The 12202-nt window shown below is 36.0% G+C and overlaps 1 protein-coding gene across 1 annotated transcript in view; it reads right to left on the reverse strand.

The window, feature by feature from the left end:
• The window catches only part of gammaCOP (coat protein (coatomer) gamma), a 513985-nt gene that overhangs the window by 204483 nt on the left and 297300 nt on the right, over nt 1-12202 (reverse strand). Inside the window, exon 9 of the mRNA XM_067138134.2 lies at nt 7255-7363. Coding sequence (XP_066994235.1) covers nt 7255-7363 — 109 coding nt within the window. The remainder of the gene's footprint in view (nt 1-7254; nt 7364-12202) is intronic.

Consider the following 12202-nt stretch of genomic DNA (forward strand, 5'->3'; position numbering starts at 1 on the left):
TATGAAGATTACAAGATTATTTTGTGCATCTACAGAATGGTGTGTTAATGAAGCTATGTAATATAGAGAGAGACTTTCAAAGGTGGTTAAATGAAGAAGTTATATCATGTTCAAGATCATGCTTTCACATCTCTGCACAGTATTTAAAATACAATTTACCGTTGGTCTTTTATAGCTATTGTTGAGATTTAAGGAGAATTCCCTGTTGTGTATGTTTATCAGGAACTCAAGGGAGACTTCATTAGTTAGTCGGAACATAGAAAGAATGATCAACTCTTCTCTTAAGGTTTCACCTTACTTTTTCCTGCCTGCTGTCTCTTTAGAAGTGTGTGCGCGTGCGTTTTGTATTCAGGAATCATTCAAGGCAAATATTTTCGCACTGCAAGTTGTGTGGTTAAGCTTATTTTTAATATGTATAACTTTTGCTTTCTCAACGATGCATGTGTTTCTACATTCGTCCCTGTTTTTATCTCCTCGTAAGATGTGTATTATTTAATGTAACACCTTGTGTAAAAAATTGGGTTAAATGAAGGAGTTATATCATGTTCAAGTTCATGCTTTCACGTCTCTGCACAATATTTAAAATGAAATTTACCGTTGGTCTTTATAGCTATTGTTGAGAGTGAAGGAGAATTTCCTGTTGTGTATGTTTATCAGGAACTCAAGGGAGACTTCATTAGTTAGTCGGAACATAGAAAAAATGATGAACTCTTCTCAGAAGAACTCTTAAGGTTTCACTTTACTTTGTCCTGCCTGCTGGCTCTTCAGAAATGTGTGTGCGTGTGTTTTATATTCAGGAATCATTCAAGAAGATTACTTTCGCACTGCAAGATGTGTGGTTAAGGTTATTTTTAATATGTATAACTTTTGCTTTCTCAACGATTCATTTGTTTCTATATTCGTCCCTGTTTTTATCTCCTTGTAAGATGTGTATTGTTTAATGTAACGCCTTGTGTAATATAAATGCCTACATGCTGGCCTATCTCCCACATTTTGGCTGATGATGACGCCAAACAGCGTCGAAACTAGTTCCAAGTGCAAATACATGTTATAAATAAACTATAACATTTTTGTATTGAAAAGGTGGACCCTTTAAGTTTTCCTATCTTCCATTCTCAGTTCAATACGGACAAAAATGAAATTTTAGGTTTAAACCAGTGAACTCGTTGTGTACACAAATAGATGTAGCCTTCCTTAGGAAATCCCTGACAGATAACACACACCTCTCCCCTTTCCACCGCCTGCAGCTCAATTACCGCTCTGTTAAAAGAGGCCAAGGAGTTACTCTTGTCCCTCCCTTCGCTAGAACAACCTCATATTTAAATGGGTTTTACTCAAGGGCTGCTCGTACCTGGAACCTCATACCATCTGAGGTAAAGCTACTTCCTCTTCCTCACTTCCTCCGGGAAGTAAAGAAAATGTATAGGTAAATAAAAACCCATATGCGATGTATATAACTTGTATAAATTAGAATTGCAAGAAGGATGGGTGCAAGTATAGGTGTATGTGGGCGAATGTGTATGCGTGCGCGTGTGGGAGTGGTTGTGAATGAGTGTGTATACAGGGGTCTGAGTGAGAGTATAAATGGCTGGGTGGTCTTACTCTAATATCTTAAGGATAAATCAAGATAATTATTATTCTAAGGGTACAGTGTTTGTAGTGTAAATATGTAAATTTAAAATTGTCTACATATGTTTGTATGTAAATATTCAGTAGAGTTTATATACACATGTGGAGATGGAGGCACTTCCGTGTATGTAGGGCTTGCCCTTTCTCCATCTACCACCCCTAAATTGTACATGTACAATTTAAGGAAAATAAATAATAATAATAATAATAATAATAATAATAATAATAATAATAATAATAATAATAATAATAATAATAATAATAATAATAATAATAATAATATCCGATTTTTCGTAAAAGCCGGGAAGAACCAACACACACATTAAAATCGGTATGAAATATTACGTTCCTGATGTGGTCTAATCAGAAATGGCTTCAGGATGTGAAATTTGTATGTGAATTATGACCAGCTCATGTAAAAATGTTGCTTTACGTCATTAATTCAACTTGGATGTCTATGTTGACTAAATTATATTTTAGGCGCAAACAAATTAGTTCGCCGAAGTATCCATGGGCTAATCACCTCCGTTGGACATAGCCAGTACTTCACAAACCTCTTAGCAATAAGGTAACAGCCCAACAATACTTAAGGTAAGTTTTAACATCCCAGTCTCAATTCTTTAACGCATTCATTCTTTCTCTTTTCCCATCATTTCACTCAACTAATTAAGGACTTATCCTTCCTTTCAGATTTTCACATACGTAAGACAGCTCAATATTAATTACATTGTACAATGTTTCGACTGTCGCCCATTCAACCAATAAACTGAAATCCCATATTCCAACAACAGAAACGCATGGAATTACCTAAAAACACTAGTCAATTGGGAAGATTTAACGACATTCCAACCGTCTTCATTCAAGTCATTATTTAAACTTTTTTCAACATAGGTCCATTTTGAATCAAATATCAACTGTTGTTTACATGCACTAGGCACTCCGTCTTCATAGAGTGTGTCCAACGGAGGTGATTAGCCCATGGATACTTCGGCGAATTTGTTTGGGCCTAAAATATAATTAGTCAACATAGACTTCCAAGTTGAATTAACGATGTAAAGCAGCATTTTTACATGAGCTGGTCATAATTCACATACAAATTTCACATCCTGAAGCCATGTCTGATTAGACCACAGCTATGTCAGATGGACTCCCCGAGCGGAATGGAGTTTTACTTCAAAGGGGCTGGGAGATTCGCTACGTGTAAAGACACGAAGTCCTCAGCTTCCCAAACACCTCCTTTTAATTGTAGACCGATGAATATATAATTATATACAGTATATACAAGCTTCTTCTCAATCTCAAACCGTAATGACAACGAAGACTTGGCGTGGTCGATTTTCAGTAGTGAGTATTCTAAGTCCAGACACGGACCTCCTCCTTCTTCTTCTTCTTCTTATCATCATCATCATCATCATCATCATCATCATCATCATCATCATCATCATCATCATCATCATCATCAAAGACCTGACTGACAGAGCTTCCGCTCGCACTCCCGGTAGAATCCTTCCAAAAAGCGCCCTCCAAGGTGTGTACCTTGGTTTTATACCCTCTCTACGATATGCCCTTCTTCTAGAAAGGAATCGAAGTTCTATTTCCTATGGTAACTGCTCACAGTCGCCCAGAAGGAAAACGCCCCTTTTTGTTCTCTAGCTTTCTACCTTTTCTGAAGACATACTATGCACTTTAGCAGGGTGCAGCTTCCTGCTTTGTGACTCACCCTAGCTCGACCAAGCCATTTCTTCTAATTGCACAACTTGTTGCTTTCTACATTTTGTGTGCCTTCATACTTTAAGAAGTATATGGTTCTTATTTTTACCTTAAATATTTTCCCATTATTATTTATATTACCTTGGCCTCACTGCCATCACATAGATATGATTTTTAACTCATAATTCCCCCCAACATAACACATGTCCCAGCGACACCATTCTTCCTACGTTCCCGCTCACAGGTTCGATCCTCGGAAGAGTGATAGTCCTGAGCTCGAACTGGGGCGAACACGACAGCTATTTCTGATTAGACCACATCAGGAATGTAATACCGAGGTGCAAAAATTTTTTTAAATTGAAATTAATACAAATTTGGAATGCTTTTCCACATCATTTTACAATGCAAAATACGTGCACAGTAATTGTAATTATATGTATTCTGCATTCATTCTCAATATTTGTATATAAATTATAAACTGTCTTCAAACTTAGCATCAATTAAGACCTTAAATTACCATTATTGTCAATACTGTACATATGATGGCCTTGTTTTGAGGGAAAATTCGCCAGCGTGTTCACTAGTGTACATTTTTTAATCAATTTGATATTTTGTTAATGATAAGCTCTTGTAATTAGAAAAAAAAAATGTATTCACTCATGCAATATATTTTTATAATTTCCAACCAGACGTCTGGTAGAATTTTGAGATATTGATATAACTGATGATGCCCCACAGAAGGGGCGAAACATGTCTCAATTATTTTGACAATGTTTAACTAATACGTTAACATCTCGTACTGTATTGAATAGGTTGAAGGTTAAAATAAATTTCTTACATTATTATTAAAAAAAGTTCTGATTCATGTTGTATTAAATCTATATAAATATACCTCGTTTACAGTGTCTTAAATTTTCACTGTTACAACTCAGAGATATCACATTTTTCCTAGCCCTGAAAATGTTCTTTTTTTCATCCCTTCTGAAGAGAACGTGATTTCCAACACAGATTAGAGCCCTTGCTACAGGAGGCAGCTTGGGGAAAGTCGCGTGAAAAGGGGAAATGGTTTTGAGTTCCCGAACTTTACAGGATAAATTACACTTTGGGACGTAACCCATTAGCCTGTGGAAAGTTGAATTTTACTCTGCAGTTTTCATCGATATTTTCAAATAACACAGTAAGCCTATTTGTGCTTGTATTTCGCATTCCATTCAGAAGTTAGAAATTTATTCTTTGTTGAGTGAATATTCGTCGTGTGATAGCGTACATACAGATTAGGAACATAATCGTGTGAAGGTGACTAGCGTGGTACATATCTGTCTTGTGGTAGCCCAATTATGGAGACTGAAAAGGTCGTTAAATTGTTTACTGATGAATACAAAGTGGTGGCGCATATATTGAACTTCGCACCTTTGAGTTTCGACTGGAACCGATCGAAGTGTTGTCGCATTCAAGATGACGGTCAAAGTCATTCTCTTGCACATGACCTAATTTAACATCCAAATAATTCATAATTGAAGAGTGACCAGAAAACAATGTTTAATAACCCATAGGTCTGATTTATAAAGCTTCAGCTGACATTTGATTTACAAAGAGTATGATCTACAATAATGCACTGATACTGTTATGGGTCCCAGTACAAATGTTTTTATATTTTTGTTGTTTGCTGTTTTACATACCTTTTAATACACTGTTGTTATTTAATAAGCCCCAGGGGGAGGAGGTTTTCGAATTTGTTCTCTCGTCTTTTTCACACCTTTTAATATGTTCATTCATCTTTAGAAATGGTAGATAGCCTATATCTTTCACTGTACCGAACATACGTGATGTAAAATGCACGATTGTCAGAAAAAACGTATCAAGTGTTTACATATTCCTGTTGGATAGTTTTATTCGTGTATCAATAGTACGTATTCTCGTGTAATACATTCTCTTTTGTTGTTCCCTTCAGAAACGTCCTAATGAGTATTTACTGAATAAACTAACCTCTGAAATCAGTCATCCACTCTACACTGTACTTTGAAGTGCATCACATTCTTACTTAATTTCAGTACATAGCATTAAAATTAAGTGATTCTTTACTTCAGCCTTTATTTCTAACGAGTTAACTACTGCCATCGGCCATGCTATTTACGCATGTACTCTTTCATTTCAAAATGTGATTACAGACCACCAGTGGACGAGTATTACTAACCAACAACGACATCGCCTTCAAGCTTGAATGTCGACGAGGGAGCTCGGTAGCGCCCAAAGCGAGGAAACTAAACCAAGGATGATCGATCACATTCAATATAATTAGTGAAATGCATAAGTAACAATAACGGAAAAATAACACGTGCTTAATTGCTCATAATAACGGATGCATCAGTTATAGGGTTCTCGCTGTAACTGAAGGATAATACACAATTTAACCTAGGAATTTTCGGGGGACAGCAAAAAAAAAAAAAAAAAAAAAAAAAACTGTTGTTACAATGGAGTCCTTACTATATGCCGTACTCGCTACAAGTGGACTTCAGTTTATGAATGTCAACATGGGTCTGTATACAACGTATAATATACAAAATTCCCTCGAAAAAGGAAAAAAATAAAAATAAATAATGAATGTCATGGATTGACTAAGGTGGAATTTTTATTTTTTCCTTTTTTTTTCAAAGGAATTTTGTACATTATAGTGGACTTTTACTGTAATTTATAAGCTGACGACTTAAAAAATGTTAGCTGCATGCTTTACTGTCTATGAAAATTTTAGATAATTTGTTAACTGAACATGTCTCATATACGAGACAAAACAAGTCCTAAACTAATATAGTGTGTTAGTCCTAAATATAAGCAGAGCAAATAAAGTAATGAAAAGGAGGAAACTCTCTCTCCATTAAAGTTGACTGAAGGTCAATACGGATCCAACAATGAAGTTTATAAATTGTTCTCCCTGGCAGCATGGAAAATACTATGTGGCAGTTCTAGGATCAATGATTGGGTAAATTTACTTTCTTGCCTTTACTTTAGAATTGACATTAAATTATGAAAAAAAAAAAGAGCATCTATAGACATAACAATATCTAGTTCGAAGGCCTTCTTATGCTGTGGATGTGACAGCTGAGTGACTTTATTCCTAGTTTCTCAACAAACAGGGCACTCACAATTTTAATCCAATGTGGAATTAAAAAAAAAAAAAGATACCAGTCATCATCCTGAGGTTTGAATTTAATATAAAACTGGTGGTCTTATGACTACAGTAACAACATCAACAGTCATGTACAACTTTGCAAGAAAATCTCTCTCTCTGGCTTAGTAATAAATTAATAAAATATTCAATACCTATTACAGAGAATTACTATAGAATACATAGAATTACTATAAAAATTTTAAGCCTACATGAGAACAAAGCTAGCAGAACCATCTCAGTGACATTCTAAGGGTTTCATCTGCATTGAAAATATTAGCAATTCATTAAACATTCAATATGATTCCAGTCATAAAAATGATTGATATAAATCCAAAAATGAACTACTACATACATCTGATGAAGTTATTTGTGTATATATGAGATCATTGGTACTTAAAGCATACAACGTTAACAAAGGCAGTAAAGAAATTTAACAGCTGAAGGGGCATTGTTTCACTTGACATTAAGCAAATAAATATATTTAAGACTGAATGTAAAACCAGGAATTAAGTGTAGTCTAGAACGCTAAACTAATTTTGTTTATGAATGTGCTTTTTAACATAATCCTTCTCATCACTTTCATATTTCCATCAGTTTTTCTAAAATTCATGCTTTCACTGAAAACAAATCTAAGTTCCATGGCAATCAATATAACATGAGGGGTAGCAATAATGTGCCTATAACCATACCACACTATTCTAGAAATAACAATGATTTGTACAGAAACATTCACCTCAAGGAAAGCTCACCTTGATGGTTGTCTTGTGCGAGGTCCTTCCTTACCTAGCAAGTGCAGGATACGCACTGCTAGACTTGTATGTTCACAGTCCTCAATGAACTCACAGAGGTGTGCCAAACCTGGAAAACAGCCGTCCACAAAGACGAATGAATTTAATTCAAAATATTCTTGTTTTAGTAAGAAAGGAATTCTAACAGAAAAATCTTCTTTTTTCTTAAATGATAAATAACCAATAAATTTATTTATCATATAAGAAAAAATAAGACAAAGTACAATTGCAACAAAAAATGAAAACATTTAATGTGGTAAAGGACTAATATGACTAAGTTAAGAGATGAGTACATCAATAACATTATTATTCTCATAGTACCTAATTAAGACTGTAAAATACATAGTACATTATAAAGAGAAGTCCAAAATAATATCATGCCTATTATCCCCACCCACAAAAAGCTGCAGTAAGTCAGTCCTGTGTATCATCCTGAATAGAAAATGTTATACAGTCAAGATCTTAGTGAGCATGGCTCTAATAAGACTTAAGTGCAATTTGTTAACTTACAGTTAAGTTTTGAGATATTCTCATAGAGAATAATTTATTTTGTTAGTGGATTAGTGCAGAGAGTTATTGTAAAGTGTTGTACTTTGAGTCATCAGTCCACAGACCAGTTTGATGCAGCTCTTCATGCCATCCTATACTGTGCTAACCATTTCATTTCTACGTAACTGCTGCATCCTACATCTGCTCTAATCTGCTTGTCATATTCAGACCTTGGTCTACCCCTACCGTTCTTACCACTAATTAAGACTGTAAAATACATAGTACATTATAAAGAGAAGTCCAAAATAATATCATGCCTATTATCCCCACCCACAAAAAGCTGCAGTAAGTCAGTCCTGTGTATCATCCTGAATAGAAAATGTTATACAGTCAAGATCTTAGTGAGCATCTCACCAACTGTACAAGCCCTGGGTGTCTTAAAATGTGTCCTATCATTCTATCCCTTCTTCCTTCTTCTATCCCTTCAAATTTAACCAAATCGATCTCTTCTCACCAATTCGATTCAGTATCTCTTTATTCATGATTAGATCAATACATTTCACCTTCAGCATTCTTCTGTAATACCACATTTCAAAAGCTTCTATTCTCTTTCCTTCTGAGCTAGTTATTGTCCATGTTTCACTTCCATACAATGCCACGCTCCACACAAAAGTCTTCAAAAACATTTTCCTAATTCCTATACCAATGTTCGAAGTGAGCAAATTTCTTTTCTTAGGAAAGCTCTTCCTTGCTTGTGCTAGCCTGCATTTTTTGTCCTCCTTACTTCTGCCATCATTAGTTATTTTACTACACAAGTAACAGTATCCATCCACTTCCTTTAAGACTTAATTTCCAAATCTAATATTTCCTGCAACACCTGACTTCGTACCACTGCACTCCATTCCTTTTATTTTGGACTTATTTATTTTCATCTTGTACTCCTCACCCAAGACTCTGTCTGTACCATTCAGCAACTTCTCCAGATCTTCTGCAGTCTCAGGTAAAATAATAATATCATTGGCAAATCTCAGGGTTTTGATTTCCTCTCCTTGGACTGTGATACCCTTTCCAAATTCTTCTTTGATTTCCTTTACTGCCTGTTCTATATCAACAATGAAACGGTGGGGGAGACAAACTGCAGCCTTGCCTCACTCCTTTCTCGATTGCTACTTCTTTTTTTCATAGCCCTTGATTCTTATCACTGCGGACTGATTTTTATATAGATTGTAAATAATTCTTCTTTCTCGGTATTTGATCCCGATCCCCATCAGAATGTCAAATAGCTTTGTCAGATCAACATTATCAAATGACTTTTCAAGATCTATGAACGCCATGTATGTGGGCTTGTCCTTCTTAATCCTTTCCGCCCATATTAAAATGAATGTTTTCCCCAGAATTAAAGCAATTCTTTTCAGCCATCATTATGATAATGCAGACATTTATAAAAATGTATATTGTACAAAAACTAATGAACATAGAAATATGATCCTTTTACCAAATGAAAGTTAACAGTACATACATATAGGAAATGGGTGCATTGTAGAGTTTAATTTATAACATCAACTCCTCTTTGTTGGTGGAACAATAGAAAGCAATCGGATTTGCACAAACACAAGTTGCATTGTTTACACATAAAGGCTGACAGCACATTTCTTCCAGATAAAGTCCTCTCTTTGTCAGCAGCACATTTCACACACGATTTTACCCTACCGGGAACTTTTACTGTGGAATGGAATTGTTTTGGAGATGTGGTTGCGCCAGGAAGAATTCTTTTTCTTCCTACTCGTTTGCGGCAAGTGAAATTCCCAATCAGCTGTTTGACAAGTTGCGTCCTGAATTCTAGCTGTGTTGTTTCATGTCTACTGTTGCAGGGTCTGTTACTTTGGTCAAATACAATACGTGAATTCACTACCCACAGGAAGAGAATGGCAAGGTCCTACCTCTTCAGTAAAGTTCGCCGGTTCGACGTAAGACAATGTATTTGTTCACTGAAAGTTAGGCCTACAATCTATGTCATCACGCATATGTTTGTCGTCATGTCCTGAAATATCGTCACTTTCCTTTTCACTTTCCACTTCACTGAGTTCACTTAAGCCACTACTAACAGTTTCACTGTCAGAATTATCGTTCACCAAACGTTCAATGTCATCGCATAAAATATTTTCACATGAATTAAGAGTCGACATGTATGTTTACAATATCTCACTGCCTTCCGTATTTTGTGTTCTAATACTGTCACAGGTGTAGAATATATTGGAAGTGGAAAGTGTTTATTGAAGATTTTACTTGTAAACCTTGTTAAATAGTACTTATTGTATGATCTGAAGTGTGGTGATAAAATATTTTATTTTTATTCCATGTAACTACCTAACCTGTACAGTGTAAATATTTTGGTACCGGTAACGTATGGTATTTGAAACAACTAAATTTCATTTCTATATTTACTGGAACTATCCAGAAAGTTGTAACTTGAATTTTTGAACAGGGTGTATTGGCCTTTGTTAGTTATGTATTCTAGAAAGTATGTTCTGACTGTTCTGGAAATGGAAGATTCGCAATCGTGCGTATTTGAGAAAATTTGTTAAACTTCACGACTGAAGTAGGAGTTGTGATTGGTGAACCTGCGTGGCGATAGGCGGGCTACTGCGTTCTGATTGGCTACTCTAAGGCCAGGGTTTCTCTTTTAAAGAGAGCGAAGCAGCATTTCGTGCTCTGTCTGGTCTGTCTGGTTGTCCGTCTTCTATCTCTTGACTGTCGGAAGTTTTGACGTCGTCTCCCTACCGGGATGGGCCACTTTGGGGTAAGCACTCTCGATTTCTGTTCCACCTTAAATTTCACTTAATGTTTGCTCGCTTTTTCATATAGGAGTTTGCTCTAACCTCACCCAGACTCCCCACTCAATTATTTCAGATGCCTTAGCTTTCCAGCTGGGCTTGCCTGTTTGTTTCCGAGGCATTCCCCTTTCCTTCTTTTACTAAACATGTAAATTGTAGTTTTATGTATTTACCTTGGGGTTTTGCCTCCAGCAGTTCCATGTCACTTGACGTGTTCGATTATGTTGTTCGGATATTCTGAAAGGTACATTTACTTCACTCTAGAATGTATTGTACGACTTGGGTTGTAATTAGATGTATGGTATTTGCTTGACTCTTGGAAACTTATGGAAGCTATTGTCAAGGAGCATGTAATTTGTAGTCCTCAAGTTTGGTGTGACTGAACTTGTTCGGAATTCGTTTGTAAAGTCCTGAAAATGGTTTTCCGTGGTTTCCCATTTTCACACCAGGCAAATGCTGGGGCTGTACCTTAATTACGGCCACGGCTGCTTCCTTCCCACTCCTAGCCCTTTCCTGTCCCATCATCGCCGTAAGACCTATCTGTTACATGTAATTAACCTCATAATAGAACCGTATTGAGGACAATATATTAAAATTATAAAATCCTTTTATTAACAACCACCTACTCAATACAATACATTACTCATTGAATTTTAAAATAATCATGAGGTGTCTTAAATAATGGAACATGTTTCGTTCGACATAGCGAACATCATCAGCCGTTAATTTACAAAGATTACGTCAGGGCCCTGAGCTGAAATGATAAAAAATGTTAAAAGAGTGACAATGCCGTAATAAAAAGTAAAATGATAACATTAGACTTGAAATTATAACAATATGTACAGATTAACAGCAAGTATTTGTAGTGGAATACATTGAACGATGGTAGTCTGTAAAGTTAAAACAATCATGAGGTTGTTAAAGTAAAAAAATAGATATAGTGGACCTTAAAATATATGTCAATGCGTGAAGCGTGGATTAATTATTGACGATGGAGTTCTTTAAATTGAGCAAAAACAAAAGTTGAAATAGAGTTTATTGAATAGTACGAGTCAAACTGAACCAGTTAAAAGGCGCATGGCGACGAAATTAAGGTTGATATGACGTGAACTCCAGTAGTTAGGAATTCTGTAGGAGAGCCAAACACAATGCCAGAAGGAAATACAAGTTGAACTAGTCCGTATTTACACGCTAGCAGTAAAATTAATCGTATACAACGCAGGACACCAATGGTGGACTCGTTAAAGAGTAACTATAATCTTGAAAGAAGGGAGAGTTCCAGCAAACCAGAGATGGATGGAGCAGATTATGGCACAATTGGAGTTAGAAATCTGGAATGAAAGAAAAGGGAGGAAAAATGAAGTTATGTTATAACGGGGGGGGGGAAAGAAGGAAAAAAAATTGAAAAAGGAGGCTTACCCTTGGGACTAGTGTGAGGTGTTCGCTAGCGTTGGCTGCGTGAAGCAAAACTGGCGAGTAACCTTATTGCTGCTTCTAGTGTTGTATGTATGTATACGTAGAGGCGGGGAGCGAGTCATGTGAGGAGGAGGGGTGACCGATTCCTTGGGCGGGTCGGGTATTCGTGG

The sequence above is a fragment of the Anabrus simplex genome, chromosome 1 (genome assembly GCF_040414725.1).
Source record: "Anabrus simplex isolate iqAnaSimp1 chromosome 1, ASM4041472v1, whole genome shotgun sequence".
Taxonomy (NCBI): domain Eukaryota; kingdom Metazoa; phylum Arthropoda; class Insecta; order Orthoptera; family Tettigoniidae; genus Anabrus; species Anabrus simplex.